This window comes from Lissotriton vulgaris, chromosome 6 (assembly GCF_964263255.1).
Source record: "Lissotriton vulgaris chromosome 6, aLisVul1.2, whole genome shotgun sequence".
Classification (NCBI taxonomy): domain Eukaryota; kingdom Metazoa; phylum Chordata; class Amphibia; order Caudata; family Salamandridae; genus Lissotriton; species Lissotriton vulgaris.
Window position 1 is genome coordinate 1,845,201,422 of NC_141694.1, and position 13,449 is coordinate 1,845,214,870.

The 13,449-nt window shown below is 45.3% G+C and overlaps 1 protein-coding gene across 4 annotated transcripts in view; it reads left to right on the forward strand.

Annotated features, from left to right (window-relative positions):
- The window catches only part of CAD (carbamoyl-phosphate synthetase 2, aspartate transcarbamylase, and dihydroorotase), a 359,331-nt gene that overhangs the window by 174,811 nt on the left and 171,071 nt on the right, over positions 1-13,449 (forward strand). For all 4 annotated transcript variants that reach the window (XM_086928147.1, XM_086928144.1, XM_086928145.1 and 1 more), the window contains 8 exons: positions 4,998-5,131; positions 5,680-5,792; positions 7,447-7,697; positions 7,969-8,215; positions 9,253-9,351; positions 10,060-10,284; positions 11,176-11,358; positions 12,194-12,412. In XM_086928147.1, coding sequence (XP_086784273.1) covers positions 4,998-5,131; positions 5,680-5,792; positions 7,447-7,697; positions 7,969-8,215; positions 9,253-9,351; positions 10,060-10,284; positions 11,176-11,358; positions 12,194-12,412 — 1,471 coding nt within the window. The remainder of the gene's footprint in view (positions 1-4,997; positions 5,132-5,679; positions 5,793-7,446; positions 7,698-7,968; positions 8,216-9,252; positions 9,352-10,059; positions 10,285-11,175; positions 11,359-12,193; positions 12,413-13,449) is intronic.

Genomic DNA, 13,449 nt, shown 5'->3' on the forward strand with positions numbered 1-13,449 from the left:
CCACGATGGTGTCTGCTGTCGGCGATGCTGGATCCAAGATTGGAGCTACAAGCCTTGGCTAAGGCAAGCCCACGCGGTGGAGTCCAGATGGCGTCTGGAGTGGACCAGGAGGGCCCAGGGCACTTCTTGTTGAACAAGGAGCAAGGGCCAGTCTAGGGGACCTAGACCAGCGGTGAAAACGTCATGGTACGTCGTCAGGAGGGCCACTAGCCAACGGGCAAGTGACCGGACAACGTGGCAAGCAGAAGGGCCCCACGCAGATCTCGTGGATGCTGGGGGGCTGGACTTCGGTGCTGGAGCTGCTCAGGGTTGGGGCTTCTCAAACCCCAGTGCACTCACTAGAGGATCCCTCAGCGGTCGTGCTGGTTAAGCGTCGTGCAGGTCTTGAAGATGGCCGGTCCCACAGGTCTCGTCGCACCCACGAATCTCAGCTGGGCTGATGATGCAGGTAGAGGTCAGAGATGGCAGGGAATCCGGGTCTCGTCGAGCTGGTCAGTCTTGATCCGGAGGATGGACGTGCAGCAAACCGCAAGCGCTTAGGTGGTGCCTGCTGGTGCAAGGTGGCTACTCCTTAGCCACAAGGGAGAGTCTTCAGAGAATGTCAAGAGTTCCTTTCGTGGAAAGTAGTTCAAGATTATCTAAATTGGGAAGGGGGCCCGCTCCTACCTTTATTCTAAAAAAAGGGGCTGGCACGCGACTAGGTCCTGCCCAGGGGTGGGACCAGGAGGGGGGTGGTTACACCCCTCTCCTTTGTCCGGTCTCTCCCCAGCTCAGGGGCTGGTGTGCCCCTGGAACTGGTTTGAGCCGGCATATGCACAGTGAGCACCGCGGTGCCACTTGCAGTCACCTTCCTCTCAGTCCTGCCTACCTGGGATACACAAAGTCCTGTCTGGGATGGTGCTAACACCGCCCCTGACAGGAAACCCTTTGTCCGAGCCCTCCTCGCTGGAAGGACTCCCAGCAGCAGGAGGTCAGACTTGTGTCTGTGGTGGCAGCATCCATTTGGTGATGCTGAGGCTTGAGTTAACTTTAACCCGGGTTCACAGTTACATACATGTCGTGTCCCTCTAGAAGGGTGGAATGCTAACCCCGTCGCCAGAATTGGCGAGGGGTTAGTATTCCAATTCGGATGACACCTTACTCGACATGTTTTGATAATGCTATGCCAAAGTTAGCATTTGACCGCGAGGTTCATAATGCACTTAAGAGTATATGGTATAGCGTTATCATGGAACAGCTATTAGGACTTGGTTCCGCAAGCTGCAAACGGGCTCAGCTCATGCCAGAGCACCATCTTACATAATTCCAAGCACTCTGCCTTCAGGATTGATAAGGCCTGCCATAGGAGTGACTGATAGGAATATATGTGTCCATTTTAGGGTTAGATATAGGAATACTATATCTAAAGCAAAGGGTGATTACACCACCTTGCCCCAGCTGTCGTGCAGCCAGTTGTTAGATTTGGGTGGCCAGCCAGGCGTGGCATAATACATGCTGCAGCCCCTGGTAGGCCCTGGGCGCACCTATGCCCTGGGTACCTAAGGTACACTGTACAGGGACTGATAAGGTGACTCAGTACCCAATTAGATATGTACCTAAGGTACATGGAATCCATTTTACAGAGAGAGCAGTGGGCCTGGGGTCCTGATTGGCAGGGCCCCAGGTCAACTAAGTCGAAAAACCAGCAAAACACCAGGCAAAAAAGTTGGGGGCAACCATAGTCAGATATCCACCTTCCTACAGCAAGGAGCCACTGATGCTGAATAAAACTGGACTGGAGACTGGTTTTCTCGTCTAGGTAACTGTTTGTCAACCTTGCTGGTCCTCCTGACTAGCTCCCTGCCAGAGTTGGCCGCCTAAAGTAACTCCTAGTTACGGCATTGATATTTAGCCAGTTTTTCTTGAAAAAGTTTCTAACAGTCAAATTTGTTGAATTTGCCAGTGTTTGTTTGCGGTTAAGTAAAAATCTTGATTTACTCCCCTGTATCTCTGGAACCCTCCGAAGGATCTTTTTAGTTTGGGAGTCACATCCTGTCCTATTCTTATAAATTGGTGTCTGATTTCGTGATTGTCTCTACTATTTCTCCCTCAATTGTTTTGGTGCAGTTTAAATGCTTTACACCAGTTCCTTTGTGTAAGCCTTACTGCTCAGGGCCACTGCTACCCAGGGTTGGTTTAACAAACTAAACCTAACTGGCCCTATAGTGCTTGGGAAGTGCATTACACAGTGAGGTTTTACAACCACACCATATAATACAACCTGTTTCCACACACCTTCTTTTTGTTCAGAGTATTTTCACCCTGTTTAGAAACACACACCTTCCCCCTTTTTGTTAGACTGCTTCCTAGCACCATTGAACTGTCTTGGTGCAGTTTGCCCTTTAATCGATAAAATGACCTTCAGAAACTGATGAAACCAGGACACAAAGGAAAAATGTAGTTCTTCCTGAATGACAATGATTTGAACTTTTTTTTAAAAAAAGTAGCACTTTGGTGGCCAATGTGCAGGACTTAACAAACCATTGTGAGATGTATACTGTCCCCTTGAACTGTTTATACATGTTATAGACATCCCAGGTACTCTGCATCAGCTCAGGACATGCACATTGCTGTGAACTTAACCTTTGCTGGATTGCAGTTTTTAAACTAAGACTGAGGACAAACCAAGACTCCAGAGGAGTCCTTGTTGCTGTGACTCGTGGAGAGAAGAGAAGCAAACTTGCCCCACCCAAAGAAGAGCTGGATTTTCCTTGAAAGGAGAGCAGCTGTCCTAACCATGGAAGAGCTGCAAAATTCCTGACTGGAGTCTGTGCAGGATGCTGGTGTAAAGAAGGGAGATAATGGCTAGAGTCTAGGTTGTGGACATGCAAAGACTCCTTTTCTACAAATATATTAGTAATCTGCACAATTCCTGGCTCTCCACATACCGTAAGGTGACCATATTGTACCCTCACCAAGACTCTAGTAGGATGTGCTAGGAGGTTTTGTACCTTCATACCCCCAGAGTGGAGACCACTTGTCTCGGCTGGGGAGGCCATTCTGATTCTGGAATCTTGGCTCTGTCGATCTCGCCTCTATAGTTCTGCAGGTGATCTTTTCTAGTCACAGTTGAACCATGCAGCCTAGTTTCCCATGGAAAGGGTGAAGCCTTGAGAGTGTTGAAAATTGGGAGTTTTTGTCCCTCTTTGCCACTGAATCGTGCCCTAGGCTGCAGCCTTTTTTCTCCTCATGGAAGGTCTGCCCTTCATAGGTGCCTAACTGCCCACAAGCTAAAGATTAGCTGGTTTTAAAAGCACACTGTCTGGCTGTTGTGAAGTGACCCTTTTTGATGAGTTCACCCCTAGTTTTAAATTTTTTGGCGACTCACATGCTGGTAATCTTGAACCCTAACACTGGGACGTTTGTGCCAAGCGCATGTGCTGTGACTCCTAAAACATGTTGAAATTGGCTTAAAACTGGATTGGCATATTCTGATAAAGCCACAGCAAATGGTGCAGAAACACGGTCTGGACCATACACCCATAACCAAACCCCTGATCATTGAGACCCTGAACGAAATCCACTGTTGACTAGATTGTGTGTGAATGCTGTGTTTTTGCTGTTTGCTTATCTGAAAGAAACACGTAGTGATAGATTCCTTACCTTAGAATTACCGCAGGACCTGAACGGCGCGGACCGGACTGCCGGACTTAAACCAACTTTTGTGACTGCTCCTGCAAAGACTTCGGCGCCATGGCCCGGCAGATGGGGCACAACTTGCGGTCCCGCCCCAGGCAGTAGAGACACACTCGGTGCGGGTCCGCCACAGACATCATACGATGAGTCCCCGCAGGACTTAAAACCGGGCATCCCTACGGCACCAGGAGTCGATCGACTCGAATAACAGAGACAAAAAGACCTCGAAAACTAAGTCAAAAACTGACTCAGGGTACCGCTCTCTCCGGATCTGTGCTTGCTGGCGCGGAAAAAGAAAGAACTGACGTCAGCGCGCGACGGCGGCGTCTAAGTAGCTGCCGCAACGTCATCTCGGCGACCACGACGGACGCGGAGCTGCACGATGACACCTTCCGACGCACAGGAGTAATGCTGAAGAAAACTTTCCGGATCCAGTCTGACGCCTGGGGTAATTCTAAGGTGAGGAATCTATTACTAACTAATGTTTCTTACAGATATATCATTACAGAAGGTAAGTATCTTGTTCTTTAGGTTCAGTGACTTTATAATATTTTTGTGACTGAGAACTCCGCATTTGGGACCTCAATCCACTTTCTTGTCCAGTTTTAGATCTTAAGCCATTGAAACAGACTCAAACACATCATTCTCGATTGTATCACTTTTATTTGATGCATCTTTCCCATTGAGTGGAACTTTAAGAGGCTTCGTAAACATGTTAAGCCATAGCAAAACGGTCCTGAATTTGAAGGTTTGTTTGAACCTTGTCGAAAAATATTAGACAGAATGTGCTAGAAAATATAGCTCCTAGCATGTGAACATTCTGAAAACATTCAGGGTCTCTGCAAACTTTTTTTTTTTTAAACTTTTTGTGGTTGTTAAAGAACAAGTTATACATTACATTATACCATCATTGACATTACACCATCATGCATCAGTGTCTTCTTGTAGCAAGGCATGTTCTTGATTGTTTCCCGCTTGTACTTTGCGGGTCTCTGCATAATTTTTTTAACTTTGTTTGTCCATACCTACCACCGTCTGGTGTAAGCTTTGAGCTCTTAATATTTGCATATGCTTTTCAAGTGGGTCAGGTAAGAAGTATGGCTGTTCAAATGAAGTAATGTAGGTTTGGCGGCAAACAACCCTACCGCCAAAGGATACTGCCCAGTAATCACAAAATGCTCAAGGACCCAAAAAGACAATTTTTCTGCCATCCAGCACTTCTCTGGTGCTGGTTTCCTCCACAGTGTGTAGTCTCTGTTAACAGACGTGTGTCAAATGAAGGTTCTTAATCCCCACTGTCTGAACTATGCCCGTGTACGTAGGAATTCTGTCACCAACTCTACAACAGCCAACTTTGAGCCCAGCCTGGATTACTGTGTGGTGAAGATTCCCCGATGGGATCTCAGCAAGTTCCTTCGGGTCAGCACTAAGATCGGAAGCTCCATGAAGAGTGTTGGTAAGGTCTCTCCCCTAAAACCCTCTTCTCCAGTTGTTGATTTCCTAATGTCCTCCCTGATGATTTAATTTTCAGAAGCCACAGGCTTTTGCAATCCCTGAAGCAACCCTCTTGGTGGTTGGTGTATAACTATTTTCAAGAGTTGGGTAATCTCTAGCGGTTACAACAGAAATAGCTGCTGTTGATATATTATTCTCTTAGAATAGCCCTTTTGTTTCTTCCCTTTGTGTCCTTTAGAAGGTATTTGCACTTGAGTGTTTGTGTCTAATTTTACATTTCCATACAGCAGCAAGGCAGGTGAGGGTTGTTATGATCTAGTTGGAGAGATGCATAGGGACAGATCTGCTACCCTGTACAAGGGGATCTCTTCTGTTGCACTAAGCTTATACTGATAAACCATTGAGTTGGGATTGTATGTCGTGGGATGAGCAGTGTTTTGAATCTGCAGAGCCAAGTGAAATTCATCCTGTGGGTTTGTAATTCCACATTTATGCATGTTGATAACTCGGGAGTCTTTTTTTGGTATCTAACATTGTGATAATCTACAGGGGAGGTCATGTCTGTTGGGCGGAATTTTGAGGAAGCTTTGCAGAAAGCCTTGCGGATGGTGGACGAGAACTGCGTAGGCTTTGATCACACCTTAAAGCCTGCCTCCGATATGGTAAGCATTGGACATTAAGTGGGAAGGAATGTGGTAGCGTCTGTATGTACCACCATTCACTCACTAATCTGATCAACATCTGTAGAAATAACATCTCGCATAGCTCTCCGGATTCGGGCCCAACCACAAGTAAGCTACCCTTCATTGTCTGCCTTATTTTGAGGTTTTCTCCCTCAATCAATTTTCCTCCCTACGGTCTATTCTCTATAATCTTTGTGTACGCCCCATGACGATGTGTGCCAGCTTCAAGGAAGATTGCTGTAGAAAAACATTTGCTGCAGCTTGGACCCATTCTAAAGTGTTTGGGAGGTGGTGATAGCTGTTGTTTTTGTTGTTGAAGTGTCGATACAGATGGGTACAAGTTGGATCAAAGCAAAACCAAAGGGGATGATGGACGGAGCGTTAAACATTGCAAGCACTCACCCCAGTCAACTGATCTGGGTTTAATCCATCATCATTCTTAAGTTCACTCCGCCACCCCAGTTCAGACATGGCCATATGCAAATCAGGCTGACCCTGTGCCTCATGGGAACAGTCCAGCCCGACCTGCCAAATTGTTTGCTTTGTTCGCCCTAAGTTGGCAGGGTATGCCCAGACGTGGGTCCAGTGAAGACATGGCCTAGCAGTTCGGACTGGACTGTTCCCATGAGGCACAGGGTCAAGACTGATTTGCATATGGCTGGGTCTGAACTGGGGTGGTGAAGTGAGCTAAAGAACGATGATGGATACAACCCAGATCTGTGACTGGGGGTGAGTGTCTGAGTAGTTTCAGCGCTCCGTCCATCATCTCCTTGTGTTTGCTTTGTTCGCCCTAAGTTGGCAGGGTATGCCCAAACGTTAGACCCTTGCTCACTTTGCCACTGGATTCAAGCTAGCCTGGCTTATGATGGCTGTTAGCCAGAAACCGGTCCAGGGATGCTTGTTTCTTTTCCAGTGAAGACATGGCCTGGCAGTTCAGGCTGGAATGTTCCCCTGAGGCACAGGGTCAAGACTGATTTGCATATGGCTGTGTTTGAACTGAGGTGGCAAATTGAGCTAAAGAACGATGATGAATGCAACCCAGATCTGTGACTGGGGGTGAGTGTCTGAAAAGTTTCAGCGCTCCGTCCATCTCCTTGTGTTTACAAGTTAGATCAGTCACAAATGTCTTGGTCTCCACCCTTCTTATGATAACCTATGATTTGTTGCCATCTTAAAGGAATGGATTACAAAAATGACCAGATGACCCAGGGATAAAATAATTGGTCTCCAATATCGGACATAGTTGCTTAGCCCTCTAGTTTAAAAGTAATTCCACTCCACGAGGAAGACACCAGCTTGAATTTCGTTATGCCATCTGGAATGGATGGGCCGACTAAGGATACTAGAATGGAAATGTTTGACAATAGTCTTAAGCATGCATATGGAAACCAGAGTCAGGTTAATTCCTTGTAGCCTGCATATGGACACTATAACCAGCTTGCACAACCGGAGATTACCATTATTAAACAGTGTTCGTTCACCATCTTTCTATGGTTAGATTGAGTTAAACCCCCCCCCCCTTATAGACCATCACACTTCCATAGTTTCACTAACTTGTTCCATCTCCATAGGTACGTAAGTCTTAGAAGCCGGTCTTCTTGTTTGTGAATGATCTACTGTGTTTTTAATGCAGGAGCTTGAGACCCCCACAGATAAGCGCATATTTGTGCTGGCAGCCGCTTTGAGAGCTGGCTATAGCATCGACCGTCTATACGACTTAACCAAGATTGACCGCTGGTTCCTGCACAAAATGAAAAACATCACTGACCAAGCAAGCATGCTGGAGACCTATCGCCAGAATGAGAATAAGATGCCCTCCGAGATGCTCCTGAAATCCAAACAGTTGGGATTTTCAGACAAACAAATAGCTCAGGCAGTGCACAGGTAACTAAGCACCCACACAAACTGGCAATCTCATTCTCCACTTTCCCTCCAGCTATTCGTAATCTTCTCTTTCACTCTACACTCTCCTCCCCAGATCACACCTGCTTCATGTCTATTCAATTTCCATGCATTCACGTCTTCTAGAATTTCAATTCTAGTTTGGATCGGTCTCCTAGTTTGACGTCCAGGTGTAAGGCACAAGAGTTGTTTGCCGTACTCTGGCTCACAGATGTAAACCTCTGTAATGTTTGATCTTTTGTTTCCTTCATAGCACGGAGCTAGTGGTGCGAAAGATGAGGCATCACTGGAAGATCTTGCCGGTGGTGAAACAGATCGACACTGTGGCTGCTGAGTGGCCGGCCCAGACGAACTACCTTTATCTGACGTACAACGGGACTGAGCATGACCTGGACTTCAACGAACCCCACGTCATGGTGATCGGGTCCGGTGTGTACCGCATTGGGAGCAGTGTGGAATTTGACTGGTGCGCAGTGGGATGCATCCAGGAGCTCCGCAAAGTGAGTAGTACTAGCGCGTGATCTACTATTTGGAGGTTTGCAGTGGTAAAGTTGTATTGATCAGACTGACGGTAAATTTGATGCCAGTCTCGGGTGGGAGCTCTGTAGCCTGTGGAATTTGTTTGCTCTGATGACCTCCGAGTAAGTTGACTATATGTAAAGAAGGGGTAGCATCATGATTGGTCCGGGTAGGTTTGGCCATCCAAGTCTATAAATTTAGCACTTGATTTATTTGTGTGTTTTTTGTAGTGCTTGCATGTCGCTTTGCAAGGACCTAGGAATGCTAAGTGTGCTGACCTGTATTTACCAGTGGGCACCACACGTCCATGGCAAAGTTGTGGCTTTTTACCTTTATGGTGCTTAAGATCAGCCATGGGGCTCTAGTCCTTCGAGTATTCTTAAAGTAGCTCACTTGGGAGAGTGGGTAGAGGAGCAGAGGGATGACGATAATTGTCAAGGATATTATTTTTGGAAGCTTTTACAATCCGAACATAAGTATTTAAGAATGGTTTTGTGTAATTTGTTTCTTTAAAACTCCATGTGCCCTCTCTGTGTATCTCTTCCTGTGTGATCTGTCCTGTCCCATCGGTGTGTTTAATCTGGATACTGGAAGTGAGAAAGCCCTCTGCTTTAAGAAGCCACTGTAGTTGGTTGCCATGCTCAATAACTTGTAGAAGATTGCAAAGTATGCATCTGCTACTTTTGTGGTACAACATTTGTGTTGGGCTGTAACTTCAGAACATTAAACAAGTATTCCTGATCCTTTGTACAAACAATCTGCTTGAGCCACCTACTCCGGCAGAACATGGTCTCTTTTGTGCTTTATTGCGCAAGAGATCTGGAGGCTCCGCGGAACAGAGTAGCTGTTTATGTGGGATGAAAGTTGTCAAAGGTTGGGTTGGTTGTTACTCAATTGATTTTCCAATATGGTCCAAGATGCTTACAATCTCATCAGAAATTAAGCATTAGGTTGTGTTACAAGTTACTGCTGCTTTCTTTTGAAATGTATTTAACATTATATTTTTTCTGTTCTGCAGATGGGCTACAAGACGATTATGGTCAATTACAACCCGGAGACTGTCAGCACAGATTATGACATGTGCGACCGATTGTACTTTGATGAGATCTCGTTTGAGGTGAGTGGTCGGTGGTACCATAGTGGAGGCCATCATTTTAAGGACCATAGGAGTAGAAGTTTGGCTATGGGGTTTCCTTTACTATGTTTACAGTGGGATAGGGACTAGGCCCTTCTCAGAAGAGCCATTGTATCTGAAATCATTGTGTTCTTTCAGTGCTAGGACAACATCAGTGACCAATCTTGAATGCCGGTTTCCAGGAATTTAGGTGCAACATATATTTTGCAGTGAAAAGTTTTCATAGTTTTGACACCTTCCCACCTTCTCAGGGGTAAGGGTCTCAAAACATTCATCAATTTATTGAGCTTGGAGTAGCACTGAACGTCTTGCTAATAAGTCATCTTTGGTCAATAAGAGATGGTCATAGAAGTCCAGTCAGCAAGGAATACCCATGTCTGATCTTATCTTTGGGGACCCGTTGGCAGCATAAAGCTCAGTTGTAGAGTTATAAAGTTGTTTTTTAGCTGTCTGTACTATGAGTAGTTTGATTCAGCAAACTGAAAGCAGCCATAACTAGTGTCTCCTCATCCTTGTGAATCCACATCCAAGTAAGGGGATGGTGAGGTAAATAAAACAAGCAGATGTTCAGGTGGAACATCTGTTCAAAACACAGGAATCTTTAATAAACAATCAGAATAATTTCATTTAAGGGACAGAACTTTTTGGTATAAAAAATGAAGTCACTGAAAAAGTTACTCTCTCTCCAAGGTTGTGATGGATATCTACGAGTTGGAGAACCCCGAAGGTGTCATCCTCTCCATGGGTGGCCAGCTGCCAAACAACATCGCCATGGCACTACACCGGCAGCAGTGCCGCATCCTGGGCACCTCCCCCGAGGCCATTGACTCTGCGGAGAACCGCTTCAAGTTTTCCCGCATGCTGGACACCATAGGGATCAGTCAGCCACTGTGGAAGGAACTCTCTGATATGGAGGTACCTATTGATGGGGGTTTATGGGGGCAGAATTATTTGGCTAGTGCTTACTTAATAATCTGTATGGTATTCAGAAGGTAGCTGTGGTGAGTGGGTGGGGGGTTTGTACCTTAACAATTCTGCATATCAGTCACAGTATTTGCTTATAAACTGGATTACATTCTGCCATGGAAAGGCTCAATTGGTAGAATTACTGATTTATGTGGCTTGCATAATTGGCTGTTTCAGGGCTGTCAATACAATCACTTCCTGTACTCTGACACTTCTGGCCTGGCTTAGTATCGGGAAGTCTTAGCACAGGTATGATGGGTATTTTCATTCACCGTTGGTGACAAATTATTGTAAATGCATTTAATCATGTTGCAATCCATGCTTTGCACACTGGCATAGTAACAGGTATTCTGCTGACTGCTTGTGCAGTCCCCTTTTCCTCCCTGCCTTTCCCTTGTTTACTATGTTTGCTTTTCATGTATGGATAAGTACAGCACAACCTTTTTGTAACTATTAAAAATGCAGACCTATGCTTCTGTTAAAGTGAAATGAACGAGTACTATACATATCTCTGTTTAAAAACAAATCATGTTGCAGGATGCAAAACGTGGGGGCTCTTGCAGCACTTCTAGTACTTATGACTGCAGACTACCTCTGTAAAAAGAAAACATGGCAGAGATGGATTTGTATGTTCTGCTTGTTCAGTTGCTGTTGCTTGATGTATCATCGTATGCTTTGTACTCTAGTTCTTGTAATGATTTCCTTGTTAAATTTTGCTGCAATTTAACTCTTTTCAAATTTGGGTTTACTGGGTGAAGCCGATGCCCACGTTGGTGATCTTTTAAGTCTCATCTAGAACTTGCATCATCTCTAACTTGCATCTTGAATGGTTTTTTTCAGTCTGCCAAGCATTTCTGCTCAAAAGTTGGGTACCCGTGTGTGGTGCGTCCCTCCTACGTGCTAAGCGGGGCGGCAATGAATGTGGCATACTCGGACAGCGATCTGGAGAAGTACCTCACTAGCGCCGTGGCAGTATCCAAAGAGTACCCGGTGGTCATCTCCAAGTTCATACAGGAAGCGAAGGTAACCCTGCTGTGGGGCAGAGGGAGCTAGGACTTGGACTAGCTAAAGTGCTAAACAAGAGATCTTTGCTTGGATTGAATGTGAAGGTGTTTAGGTTTTCTGTGTATACAATGGCTGCAGGCTGTTGGGTGTGGGTCAAGTCATCGCTGGTTGGCTTGGCATTAAAGGGTATTTGGCCGTGGAACCAATTCTAGCTCTTATGAGTTCCTGTGCTTGGGAATGTGGGGTTCAGGGAACAGTATTCTTACCAAGCAACACTTTGACCAGCACATCTGTGCAACGCGCGATTGTTGTATCTTGTAAGCCTCTTCTTCTGTATACCCAATTCCCCTGCAGAGCTTTACATTATTTTTGCAAGGCCAGGGTACATTTGTTAATTCTCCAAGTCGGCAAGGACTTTCAAAGAAAGAACTTGTCGACAAAGGCACTTTATATGTAGGCTTGCACGCAAATGCCACTCATACCCGTTTCATTGACTTACACGTACTAGATAACTTTTACTCGCTTCGCATGGAGTTGGTTGCATGCTAAATTCGTTTTATTCCAGTCTTTGGGCATATGTCCCAGTAGGTCATCTGTAAGTTCTGTTAACTCTGCATCACATTCTTTCCAAAGTGTGTAGTTTCCCAATTAATTTGTTCATATAGATGTGTTCACTAATGTTGATGCAATTACTTCAGTGGTGTCTCATGAGTACATGGTATGAGTTATCCGAAATATTGAAGACCTGAACGTTCCCTTGATGTTAAAAAGCATGCCTTTTCATTTCGTGGTCTATCTGTTCATTTCATCCTTTCAGTGATGTTGCAGCTCTAATGCTCCCCTCTCGCTTTAGGAAATTGATGTTGACGCTATTGCCTGTGATGGACTTGTGGTTGCCATTGCCATCTGTGAGCATGTGGAGAATGCAGGTGTACATTCAGGCGACGCTACGCTGGTCACACCCCCTCAGGATATCACGCAGAAGACCCTGGAGAGAATCAAGGCCATTGTGCATGCTATCGGACAGGAGCTTCAAGTAACAGGCCCCTTCAATCTTCAGCTGATCGCCAAGGTAAAGGGAGACACAACAACAGTGTTTGACAAGTCAGAACTTCCATACTGGCAGCATGACAGCCATACCATACACATGGATTTCATTAGATATAGTACTCCGCTGTTCCTGGTCCCTTTCCCTATTCTTTTATGCTGTTTACTTAAAGCGTGGTTTGTTGCCCTATTTAGCTGCTACAAGACATTGCATTGGCTGTTCTGCTCCCTTCTTAATTCATGGGCATGGCTCTTATTGCCCCTGAATTACTGTGTCCTTCCTTCTGGGGCTGCATCTAGTTGCCCTTGGTAGGTGGGGGCAGCCATCTCTCTTCTTGGTGGAGTACAGTAGTCTGGGGTAGCTGTGATCTCAAACCTGCCTCACAATGGGGAATAAACACTAAACTACTAAAGTTCATGTGGAATGCAGGCAATTATATCAATCAATCAAAAGAACATAAGTGAAAAGCAGGCAGTGAGTGCAACATACAGTACAATATGAATCTTGAGAGTATATTTGTGCGAATCCTTCTGCTTCAAAAACGAACAGTTTTATCTGCAGTTCTTTCAATATCTAAAAGAGCTGTGATTGAAGTGGTTGGGTTTGTGGATAAAAACAGAACTTTGTAATAATGTGCCATTAACAACCAATGAAGACCATAGCCTTAAGAAGTTGACACTTTTGGAACTGAATGAATTGATCCTGACACCAAATGACAAGGATGTAAGGGAAGGTATGATTAAGGTTGTTTGTGTAAGTAAATTGTGGGTGTTTGTCCTTTCGAAACATAGCAATTGGAACTCCTTATTTCACTCTATACCCTCTGGCTAGTGGGGGGCAAGAGACTTGGTAAAGGTGAGGATCAGTCTTCATATACGTATGAATGATCGACAGTGTTTGTTCTTATTGAGGTTGCTATCCACTAAGGTCTGCATATTGTTAGAAGCATTGCCTTCAGTGCGAGCGGCTCTTCATAGTGTCCGCATAGTGTCAGGAAAATTATCCTCACTGACTTTGCTGCCCACTATGTGGTGCGATGCTACAACAGAAATTTCCTAAAT